The sequence below is a fragment of the Dendrobates tinctorius genome, unplaced genomic scaffold (assembly GCF_039654945.1).
Source record: "Dendrobates tinctorius isolate UK_male_01 unplaced genomic scaffold, ASM3965494v1 ptg000014l, whole genome shotgun sequence".
Lineage (NCBI taxonomy): Eukaryota > Metazoa > Chordata > Amphibia > Anura > Dendrobatidae > Dendrobates > Dendrobates tinctorius.
In genome coordinates this window covers 7,876,048-7,897,781 of record NW_027361682.1, presented here as the reverse complement: position 1 = coordinate 7,897,781, position 21,734 = coordinate 7,876,048, and the positions used below count along the sequence as shown (strand labels likewise).

General features: G+C 43.1%; 1 protein-coding gene across 1 annotated transcript in view; it reads left to right on the top strand.

Moving 5' to 3' along the window:
* The window catches only part of LOC141074211 (uncharacterized), a 166,605-nt gene that overhangs the window by 98,382 nt on the left and 46,489 nt on the right, over positions 1-21,734 (top strand). Inside the window, exon 12 of the mRNA XM_073561779.1 lies at positions 8,823-9,806. Within this exon, the coding sequence (XP_073417880.1) occupies positions 8,823-9,806 (984 nt within the window). The remainder of the gene's footprint in view (positions 1-8,822; positions 9,807-21,734) is intronic.

The window sequence follows — 21,734 nt, the reverse complement described above, 5'->3', positions numbered from 1 at the left end:
CTGGAAATGTCTGTAGTGAGGTTTATTAATGTCTCTCTCCATAACCAGGATTACACAGTAGTGAAGAAGACCTCTAGGGAGCTCTGTCAGGCCCCTGTGTCTGAGGGATGGGGAAGACCCCTGAGCCCAATCACGGGGCCTCCACCTCACCCCCTGATACATGAGGACATCAATGACCAGAAGATCCTAGAACTCACCTACAAGATGATTGAGCTGCTGACTGGAGAGGTGACACTGCTGGGAATGCTGGGACATTGTACAGTAACGCTATGGAGGGATCGGGGGATGACGGTATCATTGTATGTGTCAGGTTCCTATAAGGTGTCAGGATGTCACCGTCTATTTCTCCATGGAGGAGTGGGAGTATATAGAAGGACACAAAGATCTGTACAAGGACGTCATGATGGAGGATCCCCAGCCCCTCACATCACCAGGTAATAGGACTAAATACACACGGCCTATAATTATCTGTATGTAAAGAATGAATTCAGTCCCTGTATGTGTTTCCTCCAGTTCTATCCAGTGAGAGGACAACACCAGAGAGATGTCCCCGTCCTCTTCTTCCACAGGACTGTAAACAAGAAGATCCAGATATTCCTCAGGATCATCAGGTAGATGGAGAGAAGGTGTCATGAGATCTCCCCTATGCTGTGTAGAAGCTGTGAAGGTCTTGTGCTCAGTCTTGTTTTATCCACCAGAATTATACGCTGAACGACCAATTTATTAGACAATGATTCTTTCATAATTAAGATTTCTGTATATGGTAATTATTGGTGCACAACTAATGATTCTATTATTCTAATGCTAACTGAAACTGAATCCATAAATAAAAAATTCGAGTGAACTGATCATGTCAGTCTGGTAAAGATGGAGAGCTTACCTAAGCATTGTGGACGACCAAGTTCATCACTTCATGGCAGTCGTTTACCCTGTGGTAGGAGGACAACGCCCCATGCCACAAAGTTTTGTAAAAAGTATCCTGGCCTCATTGGCCAACATTTCTACACCAAGTGTAATCAACAACCACAAATTGCTGAGCTTCTGATGGCCATGGAGGTTCAGTGCTCTACTAGATGGATGTCTCTAATAATATGGCACTTCAGTGTATGTTTCATACTTGGTGAAGATGTCAGGATAAAGCTGACCATAGAAATGAGATGTTGTCTGGATCTTCTCCAAGTTACTGGTTATAGAGGCTGTTGGTTAGAATTAGGAGCCAACAGTTTGGCTTTATACAGTCCAGCAGCTACTTGATAACTGCTGCTGTCATGTCATTTGTGGCCGTCTTGTTAATTTATAATCTTTTCTATTCTTTCTCGCACCTTTTCCATCTGTCTGTGACTTTTCCAATTTTTCTTTCAGGGTAAAGATCTTCCCCATATTAATACTACAGAGACATATATGAGGGGTGATGAGCGGTGTAAGGAGGAGATTCCTACAGATATCCGCACAGGTGAGTTCTGATTACATTCTGAATTCTGATACAATTATGTGATTAATTTTTGGGTGCATTACTCAGCATTTTCATACTTTTATATTTACTGTATGGCATGAAATGATGCTTCTCAGAATAAATAGAGAGAGTTAATCTCCGTACCTTGTGTTCTGGATGTAGAGAAATACGATTGTTGCGTCCAATCACTGGTCACAGCAGCGATGCATTGGCCCCCGCTGAGGTCAGTGAGAGGCTGAAGTGCTCCCAGTTATAAGGTGAGTATGTCTTATTATTTTATCATACGCCGGACCATAGTTTTTCCAGTCCATGAGATATAATAATTTTGCTCCGGATACCTTTACATTTATTTTACTCAAACCTGAATTCAGGATAAGGATTAGAAGACTGAGATAACAGGGAGATTCCTATGGAAATGGTTTAGGCCTATTGATTTAAGATGAGACACATGAAATAGTAGAGAATCTGTAAAGATGCAGCTTGTAGCCCATGGGATTGTTCTGACTGATGTTTTGCGTAGATTCAGCCATTGTCTCCAGACTGAAACTGATTTCCTCATTCAACTTTTTTGCTTCGAAGGTGAGAGGAAAATAAATCTAACTGAACCTGCAATAATACACAGGACACACTCCAGGACCTTGCTTCAGGCTCTGTACCTGTATCAGAAGCGATTTGGAATGGTTGATGCAGATGAAGATGTGCGTAAATAACTGAGGACAGACTGGTGGCTGCAGGAAGATCGGACAGAAAAAGTAAACCACTTTGAAAAAAATCAGTCCACAATCAGTCAAATAACTGTACAGTAAAATAAGCTGGGTACTTCTGTTATAAGGTCCATAGTGGTATGGTTCCTTGAGAAATCGGGAACAGACAAAGGTAGTAACAAGGCGGCATGATACCACAAAGTCCCTGTCACAGGGACACTGTTCATGATCGCTTGGCAGAACTTAAGAGGGCTACTTTGAACAGGGTTGTAGCTAGTTAACTGCTGTACAGGGATTGGGACTTACACATGTACCCATAGACTGGGCCCACGGAGCCACTTGCTGTTCTATGGTACAAGCTGGCCGGAAGAATTGTCAGGTAGCCGGCTCAGAACCATGAGATATGGTTAGATATAAAATCTTCAGGAAGGAGAAACGTCAGTAAGGCTGGTTTCACATTTGCGTTTTTTTTCGCGGTATTTTAGCGCTAAATAGCGCATGCGTTTTTTTTTCCTATACTTTGCATGGGATGCGCTTATGTGCGCATACACATGCGTTTGTACGCGTTTTACCGCGCATGCGTTTTTTTGCGGTATGCGCTCGGGCGCACAAAATGCAACCTGTTGCATTTTTTGAGCGTCCGACTTGCCTAAAAAAAACACATGCGCGCGCAATGCGTTTTTTTACAGCAAGACACCCATTATAAGTCTATGGTGAGCATATGTGCGCATTGGCATGCTTATGTATGCGTTTTTTTGCACATGCGTTTTTTTTTTTACCATTAGTTTAGACAATGGAATTTAGGGGTTTGGGTTAGAGTTAGGGTTAGTTAAGGGGGTTTAGGGTTAGGGTCAGGGTCAGGGTTAGGATCAGGGTATGGTTTGGTTAAGGGTTATGGTCAGGGTTAGGGTTAGGATCAGGGTATGGTTTGGTTAAGGGTTAGGGTCAGGGCCAGGGTTAGGGTTAGGATCAGGGTATGGTTTGGTTAAGGGTCAGGGTTAGGGTCAGGGTTAGGGTTAGGATCAGGGTATGGTTTGGTTAAGGGTTAGGGTTAGGATCAGGGTATGGTTTGGTTAAGGGTTAGGGTCAGGGTCAGGGTTAGGGTCAGGGTTAGGGTTAGTAAAGTCATGGTTTGGGTTAGTGTGAGGGGCCACCTAATGTTGGAAAAAAACGCAAACGCGGTAAAAACGCACTAAAAACGCATACAAACGCATAAAAACGCTGCGTTTTTTTCATGCATGCTCATAAAAATGCTTGAAAAAAACGCAGCATCTGTATGCGTTTGTATGCGTTTTTTCAACGCGTTTTTTTGCGGGAAAAACGCGCTGCAAAAAAAAGCAAGTGTGAAACTAGCCTAAGAAAGCTGAACTCAAAAACAGGAATATCCAAGAAGTCAGGATCTGTGATACACAACCAGAGCCATTTAGGTTAGAATTAGTGATGAGTAAACACTAAAATGCTCAGGTGCTTGACTCGAGAAACAAGTATAATGGAAGTCAATGGGAAACTCGAGCATTTTTCCAGTAGTCCCCACCAGGAGATCTGGGGGAAGTAAAATCACTGAAATGAATTTAAAAAGTGCTCAAATGGAATGAGAACAGCACAAGAAAGATGCCTGGACACATTTCTGACTCCCAGGTAGCTGCTGGGAACAATAGTATTAGAGTATTACTCCACTTTTACGGACTGACAATAAAACATACCAAACTGAAGATAAAGATTTTACAGGAAAAATGTTAGAAAACATTGTTTCCTGCATAGTGACTTGTATATACAGCAAAATTAAAAAGAGAAAAAATGCGTCCACCACCCCTTAGGCTGTGTTCACACATAGCTTTTTCGCTGCAGTTTTGCACTTTCTCATTGCTTTCAATGGTGAAAAAACGCAGTAAAAATGCTGAAAGAATTGACATGCTCCTTGTTTCAAAAATACAGCAGTTTTCCATTTCAGTCAGGAAAAATAAGGAATTGTGTGAATCTCACCGCAGCTCAGCCTGGCTGTGAACAGAGCCCAGTAACCGGAGGTAACCTCTATGACAGGGGTACCCAACCTGTAGCTCGGGAGCCACGTGTGGCTCGTGATCCCATGAATTGTGGCTCGTGGCTGTCTGCCAGCTTGGTGCATTAGGTCCAGGTCTAGCAAACAGGTATGAAGAATACATCTCAAAATTGTGAATTTTGAGAGTAGCCCTGCACAGAAGTGCAGATCTGGATGCAGTTTACTGGTCTTAGGGGTTTAGAGATGTTTTAGACATGGTACGCTGGAGGATGGTACTACCTGTTAGAGAAGGTGCTCAAAGCTGGATGTGACAGTGTATTGGGAGTCCTTAATGGGAGAATACTGAATGGGGGGATTGTGGGAACCCCTGGATCTCCATGTACTGCTTTGGAGTGATTTCTGTGGAAAAGCTTTGGTTATCATTATACCTGTAATGGGGGCTTTGGTTAACACTATTTTGAAGGGTGTGGAAGTTGGATGTGGCTCACGACCCTCTGTCTAAGCTGAATGTGGCTCTCAATGTCTGAAAGGTTGGGGACCACTGCTCTATGACGTCACCCCCGATCACTGGCGCTGCGTTCCCAGCAGTTCATTCACCAGCTGTTCTCAGCCTGGACGGTCGCATCTTGGCACCGTCCAGGTCTAAATCTAATTATCCCCCATGCTTGGATTACGGCGTGGGACAGAATGACAGACAGGTATGGTATATTGTTGGTTTTTTTTTAGTTTAGTTTTATTACAGGAGAACGAGGGCTTCGTTGGAATAGGCATTTTGTGAGTATAACTGTGTTTGTTATTTTTAAATCAAAAAGTAAAACTGTGTTCTGTTTTATTTCTAATAAAAGACTTTATTCTGGCTGTGTCTTTATTTATCATGTAACTATAGGATTAGTAATGGATAGGTGTTTTATAGACTCTTCTCCATAACTAAGCTGTGAGCTTGATGTCACCTGACAACACAAAGGTGACATCAACCCCACAAATATGAACTCCACTTGCCACCGCTACAGGGCAAGTGGGAAGAGTCAGGCAAAGCACCAGAATTGGAGCATCTAATAGATGCGCCTTTTCTAGGCAGCTGCGGTCTGCTATTTTTAGGCTGGGGGGTCAATATCCATGGCCCCTTACCAGCCTGAGAATAACGGCACCCAGCTGTGAGCTTTAGCAAGGATGGTTGTCAAAAATGGGGGGACCCAACTCCGTTTTTTTAAATTATTTTTTATAAAAAACAGCGTGGGGTCCCCTCTATTCTTGACAACCAGCCTTGATGAAGCTGACAGCTAAGGATTGGAGCCCCCAGCTTTGAGTTTTGCCTGGCTGGTAATAGAAAATACAGGGAAACCCATGCCGTAATTTTCATTTATTTATTTACAGCGCAGGCGGTGGCTGATGAATACCCCCATCAGCAGCTCCTGCTGTACATATAGTGATGCAAAGGGTAATTTTATTGCACTCAGTGACAACAACAATAGAAAAGGGGGGAAGTAGACATACTTGAGCGACTATATACGACGTTTCGGCCTCTCCAAGGCCTTAATCAATTTGTCACTGCAAAAGAAGAAAACAGCATCAGCATCGAGTTCACATAGTGTAGGCAATAGAGAAATAAAAACAAATATCAAAACATCCCAATGGAAATAAAATAACATAACAAGGCATAGAATATTAACAAGACAAGGTCAAAGCAATACAAATTAGTCTTGTAGTATCAACTCAAAGATAAAGTATTACTGGTTGTATTTAGCTGAAACATGACTGATCGTTAAGAAAACTGGTCATAAATAGTAACATAGAAGGTGTAGGAGTGTGTCCCAAGATATTGGTGATTCAGGTGTGCAGTCATACCTGTGTAGTCCTTGAGGTTAGGGTAATGGGGCCGTAGCATGTGAGGCTGGATAGAGAATAGGGAATGCTGAAGTTTTAGTGAAATAGTCCTAAGGATAGGTACAATGATTTAGGTACATATTAGATGGTGTATGTCAGCGCTCCGGCACTTTGCCTGCCGAGTGTGCTGTAAAAATGAAGCAAATATGAGTAGGAGTATACATGGTAAGAACTAAAATATCCTGAACTAAAAAGTAAAAAATATACTGCAAATAATGCATAAAGGTAATAATAATAATAAGGGTATTTAGTAAACATAATTTTGATCAAAATAATGTACAATCCATCCCGCCACGTCATGGCAACCCTTGTGGGACAGTCCCTACTCTAGTATTTAAAACCTTTCCACTTGCCAAGTGGCGTGAATGTGAATAAGGGTCGAGCGGCTGAACCACTAGTAACAGCTTAGGCCAGACTGGATGGCTTTCCCAGCTCAGAAAGAGGGCGGTCACACCCCTATATGCACTGAATGCACAATGAAATGAATAAAAAACAAATCTGAACTGAGATAAGTAAGTTAATGTGTATGCACAATGTAAGCGCATATTAACACATGACCATTAACCAGAGAAAACGAAAAGCAAAAAACACAAATATCCTGAACTAAAAGTAAAAAATATACTGCAAATAATGCATAAAGGTAGTAATAATAATAATGGTATTTAGTAAACAACAAGGGTTGCCGTGACGTGGCTGGATGGCTTGTACATTATTTTGATCAAAATTATGTTTACTAAATACCCTTATTATTATTATTATTACCTTTATGCATTATTTGCAGTATATTTTTTACTTTTTAGTTCAGGATATTTGTGTTTTGTTTTCTCTGGTTAATGGTCATGTGTTAATATGCACTTACATTGTGCATACACATTAACTTACATTTCTCAGTTCAGATTTGTTTTTTATTTGTTTTTTGTTTTTTATGGTAAGAACTAAGTACAGGTGAAGGTATAAATGGATAGCGCTCCGTACCTTTAAGAAGAGTATACTGCTGTGTGTCTGTAAACCACCCCTGTATGCCCGTGGAGTCACAGTATAATGGCGGGGTATGTTTATATGTGTGCAGCACTCCGACCGGAAGTACCTAGCCGGTTTAGAATAGGGCATGCATGTAACGTGCGTGTCATCAGTAGAGACAGGTTGCTATGAGGATAGTGTGCCAGGCCTTGTGCCGTAGGGACGTGACAGGCTAAGAAATAGCTAGTGAGAGACGCAATATGCTGAAATAAGGGACATTATAGGAGCAATGATATGCGGACGGGGCTACGAGTTTACAGCATAGTCAGACAATAAATGCAATGGGTCGCATAAAATGGTGCTATAATAAAAATAAAATATGCATAGGCGTTATGTAAAATAGGAGGTATGACTGACATAAGTATAAGTCACTCAATGCTCCATATGTCATAATAAATATGGCGTATGTATTGAGGAATAGCTAACATAAATATCTGTCTGAAATAGTGCACTCACTGCTCATATGACATGATAAATGCTGCTGACCTCTCCCGGGACCTGCGCACTGCAGGACTCTGCTCTGCCCTCAACATTGCAGAGCAGTCCGCCTGTGCAGGAGCCACAATGGGAAGCAAAGAAGAGGACGTCACCGTTAGAAGATGGGAGGCGCCGGACCGGACCGCGACACCCATCGGACCAAAACCGGACCCAGACCACCCCTGGGTGAGTATAATATAACTCCTTTTTCTTTCAGGTTACATCGGGGGTTTATCTACAGCATTACAGAATGCTGTAGATAAGCCCCTGATGGCGGTGCTAGCAGCTGATAGGCAAAAATTAGGGTGACTGATTCCCTTTTAATATTCCTCTTAGGAGACTTGAAGCTGTGATCATCCAATCACCTGTGCTATACATAGCAGGTCTTCAGCATTGCTGTGTATAGCAGAAATCATTATCTGCTATGATTATCACTATTGTTATTATAATTATGAAATCATTATCCCCTTTAACTATGATACAGGAATATTGTAATGATAGCATAGAAGTCTTGTGCTAACCCTTTGCTGTCATGAGAATTCATCAGCGCCCTGCGATCTTGCCACTGGCACGCTAATAGGAACGTGTAATGACGAGCGCCCCGCTGACACGTGTTAAATATCGCTGTCCGAGATTGACAGCCAGATTTAACACATTAATAGCTGTTAAAAACACATGACAGCTGATTGCAGTCTTCCGGAGGGGATAAGACAAATGACATAAATATGTGTCATATAGTATGTCGTGAAAGGGTTAAGAGATTTCCAAGTCATTGCATTCTTGTTTTCTTTCCATCTTACACAGCGTCCCAATGTTTTTGGAATTGGTGTTCGAGTTCTTTTGTTAAAGCAAAAATCTAATTTTACTACAAATTGTATAGACACTTTAATAAATAAATGTTGTAAAATATATATCAGAATTAATAAACCCAAAAGGCAATGATATTGAAAAATATCAATGGTTTTATTTTTGACAGATGACTGTACCAGGAGCTCAAAGGAACATATAATATTTTCAGAAGTTAAAGCAGATGACCGTAGTATCACACCAGATACATGTGAAGAGTATGTCATTATCCAAGATATTCCTCCAGCCCTTCACAGCATAGATGTATCATCTGATCCCTTTCACCAGGTTCTTTCTACTGATTCATCACAGACTTTTAAACAAAATAAAAATAACCAAAGGCATGGTAAACATCAAAGATTTCACGCAAGAAAGAAGACATGTTCATGCTCAGAATGTGGTAAACTTTTTAAAGACAAAAGATTTCACACAGGTGATGAGCCATTTTCATGTTCAGAATGTGAGAAATGTTTTAGTCAGAAATCACATATTGTTGAACATCAGAGAAGTCACACAGGGGAGAAACCATTTTCATGTTCAGAATGTGGTAAATGTTTTAGTCAGAAATCACATTTTGTTAGACATCAGAGAATTCACACAGGGGAGAAGCCATATTTATGTTCAGAATGTGGGAAATGTTTTTATCAGAAATCACATCTTGTTGAACATCAGAGAATTCACACAGGGGAGAAGCCATTTTCATGTTCTCAATGTGGTAAATGTTTTACAGACAAAACACCTTTTGTTAGACATCAGAGAATTCACACTGGGGAAAAGCCATTTTCATGTTCAGAATGTGGGAAATGTTTTACTCAGAAAACAGATCTTGTTAGACATCAGAGAATTCACACAGGGGAAAAGCCATTTTCATGTTCAGAATGTGGGAAATGTTTTACTCAGAAAACAGATCTTGTTAGACATCAGAGAATTCACACAGGGGAAATGCCATATTCATGTTCAGAATGTGAGAAATGTTTTAATAAGAAAAATAATCTTGTTTCACATCAGAAAATGCACGTTGGGGAGAAGCCATTTTTATGTTCAGAATGTGGGAAATGTTTTAATCAAATATCAAATCTTGTTATACACCAGAGAATTCACACAGGGGAGAAGCCATTTTCATGTTCAGAATGTGGGAAATGTTTTAATCAGAAATCACATCTTGTTGAACATCAGAGAATTCACACAGGGGAGAAGCCATTTTCATGTTCAGAATGTGGGAAATGTTTTAAAGACAAAGCACCTTTTGTTAGACATCAGAGAATTCACACAGGGGAAAAGCCATATTTATGTTCAGAATGTGGGAAATGTTTTATTCAGAAATCACATCTTGTTGACCATCAGGGAATTCACACAGGTGAGAAGCCATTTTCATGTTCAGAATGTGGGAAATGTTTTAATCGGAAAACAGATCTTGTTAGACATCTGAGAATTCACACAGGGGAAATTCCATATTCATGATCAGAATGTGAGAAATGTTTTAATAAAAAAAAATCTTGTTTCACATCAGAGAATGCACTTTGGGGAGAAGCCATTTTTATGTTCAGAATGTGGGAAATGTTTTAATCAAATATCAAACCTTGTTACACACCAGAAAATTCACACAGGGGAGAATTTATTTTCATGTCTAGAATGAGGGAAATGTTGTTCTCAGACACATGATTTTGCTAAACATCAGAGAACTCACACAGGGAAGAAGCAATTTTTATGTTCAATGTGTGGGAAATGTTTTTCACAGAAAAGAAATCTTGGGCATGCACAGGAGTGGGCGGCACCATCTTGGAGGAGGAAATTTTTTTTCTTCTAGAGCAAGATGGCGCTGCCTGCGCATTAACAGTTATTGGATCACCTCTATAGACACCGATAGCTGCTACTGTGCAGGCGCGGCGGGCGCCATTTTAAAATTGATTTTTTTATATCTGAATAACATCAAGCACAATTATTATTGAGACAGTAAACATGTGGTTATGCTGCAGCGCAGGTGCCACGGTTGGCACCTGCCTGCAGAAGGCTTTTTTTTCTTCAGTATGTACAGATATTCATTATGCAAACTAGGGAGCAGGTCACTGAGGGATCAGTGACCTGTCAGCACTCTGCATTATGAAAAGCTATTCAGAGCACCACATGAAGACCACTCCCACAGGCCCGCCCCAAAGCACGAGCATACCATTAACTCAAAACTGAAAATAAGGACTAAACAACCACAAGACGGATTTCACCAACCAAGGTATCATTTTAATCAGTATAACAGCGCCAACCTGACACTGTCTTTAGGTTACTTTGCACAATACTGCTGACAGGTTTCCTTTACAGCATTAACCCCTTCATGACCCAGCCTATTTTGACCTTAATGACCAGGCCATTTTTTGCAATTCTGACCAGTGTCCCTTTATGAGGTAATAACTCAGGAACGCTTCAATGCATCCTAGCGATTCTGAGGTTGATTTTTCGTGACATACTGGGCTTCATGTTAGTGGTAAATTTAGGTCGATAATTTTTGCGTTTATTTGTGAAAAAAATGGAAATTTGGCGACAATTTTGAAAATTTCGCAATTTTCAAATTTTGAATTTTTATTTTGTTAAGCCAGAGAGTTATATGACACAAAATAGTTAATAAATAACATTTCCCACATGTCTACTTTACATTAGCACAATTTTGGAAACAAAATTTTTTTTTGGTAGGAAGTTATAAGGGTTAAAAGTTGACCAGCGATTTCTCATTTTTACAGCAAAATTTACAAAACCATTTTTTTAGGGACCACCTCACATTTGAAGGCAAATACTTTTTTCACAAAAATTTTCTTTTAGCCTCACTTTTTTTCATTTTCACATGGGCAACAGGGTAAAATGGATACTAAAATTTGTTGGGCAATTTCTCCTGAGTACACCAATACTTCATATGTGGTCATAAACCACTCTTTGGGCACACGTCGGGGCTCGGAAGGGGAGTAGTGACATTTTGAAACATTGCCGCCTTGATGGAATGGTCTGCGGGTGTCATGTTAGGTTTGCAGAGCCCCTGATGTGCCTAAACAGTGGAAACCCCCACGAGTGACCCCATTTTGGAAACTAGACCTCCCACGGAACTTACCTAGATGTGTGGTGAGCACTTTGAACCCCCAAGTGTTTAACAGAAGTTTATCACGCAGAGCCATGAAAATAAAAAATTTTTTTTCCACAAAAATAATTATTTCAGCCCCCAATTTATTTTCCCAAGGGTAAAAGGAGACATTAGACCCCAAAAGTTGTTGTGCAATTTTTCCTGAGTATGCTGATGGCACGTATGTTGGGGTAAACCACTGTTTGGGCACACGTTGGGGCTCGGAATGGAGGGAGCACTGTATGACTTTTTGAATGCAAAATTGGCTGGAATGAATGGTGGCACCATGTTGCGTTTGGAGACCCACTGATGTGCTTAAACAGTGGAAACCTCTCAATTCTAACTCCAACCCTAACCCCAACACATCCCTAACCCTAATACAAACCCTAATCTTAACCCTAACCCCAACACACCCCTAACCCTAATCCCAACTCTAACCCTAACCACAAGCCTAACCGTAATCCCAACCCACCCCTAACCCTAATCTTAACCCTAATTTCAACCCTGACCCTAATTCCACCCCTAACCATAATTCCAACCCTAACCCTAATTCTAACCCTAACCCTATTTCTAACCCCAATTCCAACCCTAACCCTAATTCCAACCCTAGCCCTAACCGAAAAATAAAAATATTTTCTTTATTTTATTAGTTGTCCCTACCTATTGGGGTGATAAGCGGGGGGTTTATTTACTTTTTTTTATTTTGATCACTGTGAGAGTTTATCACAGAGATCAAAATAAATAAATGAATGAATCTGCCGGCCGGCAGAATCCGGCGGGCGCACTGCGCATGCGCCCGCCATTTTCCAACAGGGTGGGGCCCATGATGCGGGACCCCGGGACGGCCAGAGGGACAGGAGTTACTGGGGTGGGTGAGGGGGGGGATCGGGAGGCTGGGTGGAGCGGAGGGAGGGGGGAGGGGAGCTGATGTTGACTGTGGTGACCTATCAGTGCCGTCAGTCAGTGGGGGGGTCTCTAAGGGTGTCTGCAGTCATGGCCGATGCTATTGCAGCATCGGCCATGGCTTGATTGTAATATTTCACCAAATTTCATTGGTGAAATATTACAATCGCACTGCGCATGCGCCTGCCATTTTCCAAGATGGCGGCGCCCATGAGCCAGGACTGCGGGACACCGGGAGACAGAGGGGGACTCGGAGGCACCGTGGAACGTGAGGGGGTGATCTGACTGCGGGGGGAGCAGATGGTGATGGCAGCAGCCAATCGCTGCTGTCAGTCCGTGGCGGGGGCTGATTGCCCCCGCCAGCCGTTGTGGGGGGGTCAGATTAGGGTCTCCAGCCATGTCCGATGCTACTGCAGCATCGGCCATGGCTGGATTGTAATATTTCATCAATTTTCATTGATGAAATATTACTATCGCTCTGATTGGCTGTTTCACTTTTAACAGGCAATCAGAGCGATTGTAGCGACGTGGGGGCTAAGCCACCCCACCTGGGGTGAAGTACAAAGCCCCCTGTATCTGCGGGTCAGGTGACCTTTCAGTGACCCCGGTCACCCGACCCGCAGGGGGGCTTTGAAGTCATGACACAGGGTATGCGTCATTGGTCAGATTAGCACCGACTTTCATGACGCATATGCTGTGTCACAGGTCAGGAAGGGGTTAATTGATGATTTAGGAATATAGGAAATAATCAGTAAGCATTTGTCATCAAAAAGCAAATTGAATCTAAAGAACACTCACACACACACACACACACACACTAAATATTCAACTTGATGGAGACACCGGTGTTGTTTTTGCTGCAATTTCCTTGAATGTGCACTGCCTGCTTCTCAGAATGATTCTTAATGGTGGTTTTCGGATATTCTTTTAATAAAAAAAACATTTCTTTTACTCACAGTCCCTTGGTCCAGCGCTGAGTCCCTGCCACTGCTTTTTTCTTTAATGTATCTTCCAAGCAAAATTGATAAAATGGGTGATGATATTAGGGTGTCAGTTTCAGAAATGGCAATCCTAGTGTATGCTGCTCTTCCCAATCAAAAGGCGAACAGCCCAGCTAAGATAATTTAGGTGAAGTAAGGGCTTATTCAGACATATATAGTATATTGAATACAAACGCATGGGCCATGCACATACAGTGAACAAGTCGGTAAGACAGAGTTCACACCTCCAAGAGACTGGAACACAGAGAAACACAATACAACAAGCGTGAAAAAATACTCTGCTGTAAAAAAATTTTTCAACAATAAACAGCAAGTGCTAGTAAAAAGATAATAGCAAAACAGGGTATATAGTTGATACGTTTTTTGCAAAAAATGTACGCTAAGCCGCTCTACCAATGTCAAGGTATACCCATCAGAGCAGTCCTATCCAATGTATTTAAAACCTGACCATGTGAACCGTACCTATATGAGCAGGGTTCAGAGAGGTAATGTCTGATGTGGACATGCTGTGTGAGACGGCTTTATATGTGCATGGCCCACATGAGAGGGGTGGAGACCTCCCAAAAACTTGCAGAAGCAAGAAACCAATAGAATACAAACGCATGGGCCATGCACATACAGTGAACAATTCGGTAAGACAGTGTTCACACCACCAACAGACTAGAACACAGATAAACACAATACAACAAACATGAAAAAATATTCTGCTGTAAAAAAATTTTACATCTTTTTACTAGCACTTGCTGTTTATTGTTGAATAAACAATAATAGCCTGCTGTTCGTTCTCGGGCAGCGCGCACTGCGTATGCCCAAAAACTGTTGTCACAGCGCAGGCTCCGGCATAATACACAGGAGGAGGCAGCGACGCACAGGGGCATGATGGATGGCTGGTAGGCAGCGCCCAGACAAAAGACGGGGATGATGGATGGCTGGGAGGCGACTGATACAGGGGGACACACCATACCTATCGGATGCATTACAGGTATGAGGAGCTATTTATAAAAGTCAATATTTCTGAGTTACTAGGTAAAAACACCCTGGTAGAGTGACAGGTTCCCTTTTAACCCCTCCAGGGCATTTTTAACTAAAAGAGCCACCTTCAGCAGCACTAAGGCTGCATTGTGTGAAGGTGGCTCTTCTGTTTCTTACCCCCCCATTAACACCAAAATATAGACTTTTATAACTAGGTCCTCATACCTGGAATCAGTCAAAGTGGTATGGTGTTTTGTCCTCACTAAATGAAGCAAACTTCAGGTAGTCAATACAGGGTACATCAGGGATACATAATACATTGAGTCAACATCTGCACTGCTAGCTGATCAGGGGAAAACTAACTAGGCAGGCTAATATGGGACAGAAAATTAGACACAGGAAGCGTGATTACATACCAGCGATGCTGTCACAAAGGGAGAAGAGAAATGAGATGCTTCCAGGATACAGGCTGAGAGAAAATGGATAACTGGAGGGAAAATGGGGGCTGGACTAACCATAATCCTTTGCAAAACTTACCAGGGTGCCTTACAACCTTCCCAGAATACATTGTGAATGGAGGGAAAAGATTCAGGAAGTACATCACACAATAACACTGCGGTTATGACTCTGGTGACTAGATGGAGCCAGAAACAATGAAAACATTAAATCTATGGAAGAAACTGAACATTCTGTATATTCACTAGTAATATTATCAGATAGACAATCAAAGATTATGAATTAAATGTCGGAGACAGAACACTCCTCGTCTGGCATCAAACGGATGTCACTTCTTATTCTCCAAAGACAACAATAGGACCAGCTCAGTTACTGGTCTGGACAATGTCTTAAGTTCATTCCCTTTGGCCATCCTCAGTTTGACTTTGCGGACATTACCATCCTTACTCAGGAATGTTGCAGTCACTAGTCCAAGTGGCCACTGGCTTCGGTGGACATGACAGTCTTTCACAAGGACGAGGTCACCAATCCTCAGATTAGGCCTGGTAGATTGCCACTTCATCCGTGGCTGCAGGGTAGACAAATACTGTTTGCGTCACCTGTCCCAGAATGTATTGGGAAGACTTTGTACCTGTCTCCATTGGCGCTTGTAGAGGTCCTTAGCGTTGAATCCTCCTGGAGGGTCACTGGATAATCCTGTTTTCTAGGTGAGGAGAGTAGCTGGAATCAGTGTATGAAGTGTAGACAACTGAGGGCAGATTTCAGCATCTGAGTCCTCTCTCACTAGTTCAAAGGTGTCTGGAAAACGTTCCTCAGTGTACCATAGTTTTGGTCCTGAGAGCCATGTTGCGCTCCCTAGTCAACTTGCATCAACTGCTCTAGTTGCGTGGTCTGCAGGGTTTTGATCCGTGGGAATGTAATGCCACTGTTTTGGATGAACTGATCTCCTAATTCATAGCACTCTGTTGTTGACATAAACATAGAATCATCTAGTTTCATTGTGGATGTATGCAAGGACTACTTTGCTGTCTGAGTAGAACTTGGCTTGTGTCAGGTCGATTTCCATTTCGGATGCGATGAAATCTGCTAACTCAACAGCTAAGACTGCAGCACAAAGCTCTAGTCTGGGTATAGTGTGCTCTGGCTGTGGAGCAAGTTTGGCCTTCCCCATAATGAATCCAATGTGGTTCTGACATTTGGAGTCCACAGTTTTGAGATAGGCAACAGCAGCAATTGCTTTGACAGAAGCATCTGCAATAAATACAGTCTTTGGCTTTGTATTTCTGTAGACAGCACAGGGTGTAAGGTCTTGGAACACTCAGGTTGGAGAGGGCTGCTAAAGAGTTCTTCCATACTTCCCACTGGATTCTCTTATCAGGTGGCAGAGGTGCATCCCAGTCAGATGTTTCCTTAGTTAAGTCTCTTAGTATGGCTTTGCCTTGAATAATAACAGGAGCTGGAAAACCCAAGGGATCGTATAGGCTGTTGATGGTAGACAGGACACCTCTGCGTGTGAAAGGCTTTTCTTCCTGGCTGACCAGAAAGTTGAACGTGTCTGATTGTAGATTCCAGAGAAGCCCGAGGCTGCATTGCATTGGTGGGGTCTGACCCCAGGTCTCTGAGACCGTTACACAAGTCTTGTGAAGGGAATGCTTTCATAAGTTCTTGGCTGTTTGAGGCTATTTTATGAAGCCTGAGGTTAGAGCAAGCAAGCATCTCTTGGGCTCTCCTGAGAAGACTGATTTCAGTCTCATTTGAAGGCATGGCTTTCAGACAGTCATCAACAAAAGTCCTTTTCTATGAATTGTCTGACATATGATCCGTATTGTTTCTCTTTCTTGAGCTGACCTTTTGAGACCATAAATGGCGACTGCAGGAGGACTATTGCCAAAGACATACACTCTCATGCGATACTCTGTGACCTCTTTAGTAGGTTCATTGTCTCTGTACCAGAAGAATCTTAGGAAGTTCCTGTCTCTCTCTCTCACAAGGAAACAATGGAACATTTGCTGGATGTCAGCGATGAAGGCAATGGAATCCTTACGGAAGCGCATAAGTACTCCCAGCAGTTTGTTATTGAGGTCTGGTCCTGTCAGTAGAACATCATTCAGGGAGACATCATCAAACTTAGCACTGGAGTCAAACACCAGTCTAATTTGGCCTGGATTCTTAGGGTGGTATACTCCCAACATGGGTAGTAACCAGCATTCTTCAGAGTCTTTGAGAGTGGGAGCTAGCTCTGCATGGCAGTTCTCAAAAATCTTTGACATGAAGGAGAAAAAGTGATCTTTCATCTCTGGTTTCTTTTGTAGGTTATGTTTGAGAGATGAGAAACATTTCAATGCCTGATTTCTGTTGTTTGGTAGACGTGGTCTGTGGGTTCTGAAGGGAAGAGTTGTGACCCAGCTGTTGGTCTCATCTTTTACAAGTCCCTTGTCCATTACCCCTAAGAACAACTTGCCCTCTACGAACATTGCTACTTGGTTGTCTTGCTTAGTTCTCTGGAAGACTGTGCACCCCAACTGATCCTCATAGCTTCCTGACACCATACTGCTGTCATGGGTAAAGTCTATTAAATGATTGGGTAGTTGGATGCTGTGTGGTAGTTCCTTGACATGGAACTCGTTGTTGCAAGGTTGAAACAGAGATGGGCCTCCTTTCTCCAATGTATTTGTCAGCATGCTTGTCACAGAAGATGGGGCGTGCATGCGTCCCAAGCATACGTTTCCTATTATAACCCATCCTAGGTCTAGCTTTTGGGCATAGGGAGCATTGTGGAGTCCATTGATATATGACTTCTCACTTTATGAACCTGTAAGATATCTCTTCCCAACAGCAGTATTATCTGGGCCTGATGGTCGAATTCCGGTATAAGGTGTGCTATGTGTTTCAAGTGAGTGTGATGGATTGCTACATCTGGCGTAGGTATTTCAGATCTATTGTCTGGAATCTGGTTACACTTGCTGATTATAGGTAGTGGTAGGCAGAATTGTCCATCTAAGGACTCTATTTGGTAGTCAGTGGCTTTCCTGCCCAATGTTGTCACAGTACCTGCACATGTCTTTAATGAGTAGGGAGTGCATGGTACTTTGATGTTGAATAGGTCAAAGAATGTTGATCTAGCCAAAGGATCGATTACTTTGATCATCCAAGATAGCATACAGTCTTACAGGTTTGTCTCTATGTTCCTTTGGGTACACTTTGGCGAGGCATATTTTTGAACAGGACCTACTGTCTATTGTCCCTCTACAGACTTCAGTACATTGTGAAGTGATCTCTGGCGTAGCTGCATCAGCGCTCCTTTCCTCCCCGCCATGCTCACTGTCAGCTGGCGTGTTTTGTGCACTCCATGGAGCTGGGCCAGGGTGTTGAGCAGTGTTATGATCTGTGGTGCCACACTCTGAGCATTTCACACTGACCTTGCAATCCTTGGCGAGATGAGTTGTGGATGAGCAGCACTTGTAGCAGATACCGTTCTTTTTCAGGAAGCTTCTGCGATCTGACATAGATTTTCCTCTGAAGGCTCTGCATTTCAGAAGAGGATGAGGCTTCTGATGGAGCGGGCACTGCTTGTCAGGTTCTTGTAACTTTGTCTCTGATTGGGAGCAGCCAGCAGACCTGTAATTGGAACTTGGAGAAGAAACATAAGTCTTGTGCACTGCTACAGATGTTCTGCGTGGATTTGCAGCTGGTGACGGTGTGGCATATGACATTGCAAAATGAAATCTGGGATCATTTCTGATTGTTGCTTGTTCATGTATATAGTCTACAAAAACGGAGAAGGGAGGGAATGGAACTGTCATGAACCAGGACGGGATTTCGCTTTGGCCCGTCCTGGTTAGACTATGGGTTAATTGTGCTGCCTCTCTCTGGCAGGAGGCTATTTAATGCTCACTGGACCTAGATCCGGTGTCAGTTATACTCCTGCCCTCGGCTGAGTTAAGTGACCTCTTGTATACGTGTGCCTTGTGCCTGATAACTTGTTTCTTGTTTGGTTGTGATCTGGTTCTGTCCCTGTTACGAGTTCTGCCTGACCCCCTTGTACTGCACTGTCCTCTCGTGTATGACTCTCTGCTTGTGACTCGACTGCTCTCTGCTTGTCCCTTTGGTACTGCACCGCCCTCTTGTGTATGACCTTTGGCTTCGTCTGACCTCCCATCTGCCTGTCCCTCCTGAACCTTGATAGCCTGTATTGTGTATGATCTCTGGTTTGCCCAACTCTGAGTGTTCTTGCATTTCAGTAAGCAGAACGCTAAGCCCCGCCCCCTTGTGGTCACGTGACCATAGGTCCCGTGCCTGCTTGCTAATACTTCAGCTTGCAGGTCCTGTGCGTCTGTACTCTCCAGCTGTTACTGTTCCCGGGACCCCTACAGCACTGGTGAATCCCTGCTCAGCGGAGGCTGCATGCTGGCGCTGTCAAGAATATGATAGGAACACTGTGTTTGTATTTGTACGTGGAACCACGTGTGAGCCACCTCTCCTGTAGATTGTAGGGCAACTTTTGGACTGTAGGGTTAACACCTTTGGCTGTGTCAAGGAATGCAAGTCTTTGTAGGTCACCTTCACATTTGGCAACTAGGACCTCCTTTAGCAGGCCACCTAGTTCTCTAAGTTTCTGGAGACCTTTGTTAGATATTTTAGGAAAGTCATCGATTCTTTTGAACAAGGCTCTCTCTATTACCTCTGCTGAGCCGTAACACTCATCTAGCCTCTTCCAGAGCTCTTTGAGGCCGATTTGAGGGTGTTTTATATTAATGTCTCTGATCCTTACTGCATGTTTGACTGACTCTTCTCCTAGGTATTTGACTGAGGTCTCTCTCTTCCCTGTATTGTAGCCCCAAGTGTCTAGTGACATTTTGGAAGGAAGCTTTCCAAGCTCTGTAACCTTCAGCGTGGTCAGTGAATTTCATGAGTCCCTTGGCAACCAGATCACATCGTGTGAAGAACTTAGAAAATTCTATTGTGAACTGGTTGTCAGTAGAGTATACCGGTGATGGGTCACCCTGATAGTGATGTGAGGTGCGTTCATACACGTTAGTATCCTCAGGGTGGCGCCAGCCGGTGTCTTATTGCTTCGGTCTGACGTGTGGTGTGTCAGCAAGGTGATTCACATTGGTTACCTGATGAGGGGCAAGGTAGTCATTAGCAGAATTGTTATGCTCCACATTTTCCTGGAGCTGAGCCTCATGATGACTCTCACTTGCTTCACTGGAAGTGTCGTGTTCTTGGTTATAGTTTGGATCAGGAAGTTCATTAACATACTGAGATGTGCGTTGTGGTGAATCTTGCAGTGGCAACCTCAGGCTTGACGTACTGCTTCAGCTTTGCAGCTCAGGGTTGTGCGCCGCTTCTCGAGATTCTGCTTCGGCTAGTGCTGCAGCAGCCTCTCTTTTTGCTGCTAGGCTCTCTAAGGTGGCATCCACGTGTGCCTTCTTTAACTGCATCTTTCTCTCTTGCTCATCTCTAAGCATAACCTTCTCTCTTGCTCATCTCTTTCTAAGCGTAACCTTCTCTCTTGATCCTCTCTTTCTATGCGTGACCTTCTCTCTTGGTCTTCTAAGCGTGCTTTCTCTAATTTAAGTTCCATCTTCTACAGCAAAGCTTGCTCACATTTTGGCGGCTTCAGCATTTGCACTGGCAATGGCGACCATGCTGCTGATGGATACAGTCTTTGAGGAGACGGATGTAGCAGATTTTGTCCTGTGTGATTTGTGAGACATGGTGTCTTGGGGGAATGCTTGGCTGTGCAGAGATTGCTGTAGCTGTATTAGTCTCTGTGTAGCCGGTGACTTGAATCTCACTAGGTGAGTGAGTGCAGTTTCACTAGTTCCTGCAAGCTGGATGAAGGGCTGTCTTTTCCCTAAATTCCACTAGCTGGATGGCCGCTGTATAACAGGCCCCTGCAGGATGGAAGACTCTTCTTTTTCTGAGTTCCCACTAGCTGAATAGCCACTGTTTCACTGCGGTCCTGCAAGATGGAAGGCTGTCTCTTCCCTGAATTTCCACTAGCTGGACGGCCGCTGTTTCACTGCGGTCCTGCAAGATGGAAGGCTTTTCTCTCTGTATTCCCACTAGCTGGAGAGCCGCTGTTTCACTGTTCTGTCCTCATTAAATGAACCAGACTTCAGGTAGCTTATACAGGCAGCTAAACCGCTATACCAGGTCCAATAAGGAGACTGCAGGTTGAATCTGTGCTTTATTGAGCGTGGTGGTATATTGGTGCGGTGAAACTACAATACAAACATATATATACACTGAGTCAATACAGGCTACAATAAAGCAGGGGTATACTGACCAATATCAAATTATTGATGGTGTAGCAAATTGGTAGAAAATGTATATAAAACATAACTTTTAATTAACCCAGTCTTAATAATGAAACCGCTGTACTTAGCTTTATCTTGCGCTCATGATAGATAGGAATGATGAGGTTCAGCACATTCAGTGATGCCCAGATTAGCGACCTGATCTCCACAGATGTCACCCAACGCGTTTCTTCTCTGTTAGACTCATCAGGGGTATCCCGACATGTTATCCCAAGGCATAACGCGCCCGTTCTGAATAACCTACTTTTTATAAGTCCCGGCGTACTACGGCTTATCGCCGCTTCCGGTCGCCACAGGTGGTACTTCCGGTTTGCGTGAGACGCTGTGCACTGCATACATCGCTTGCCCCACTTCCTGGGTAGTATGCAGATTACTGCACATCATATCCAGGTCAGACATTGTCGGTACACATACCCCACTTCCTGGGCATTTTCAGCAATGTCAGTCATCCGGACTTAACTACATAGCATCACAGGAGAAAAAAATCACATGACGCCCAAATGTCCATGGCAACCTGCTACATAATCACATTAAGTGCCATGTTACCATGCGGTTTACCATGTACAAAACCAAATATTCAAATGTGCAACCTT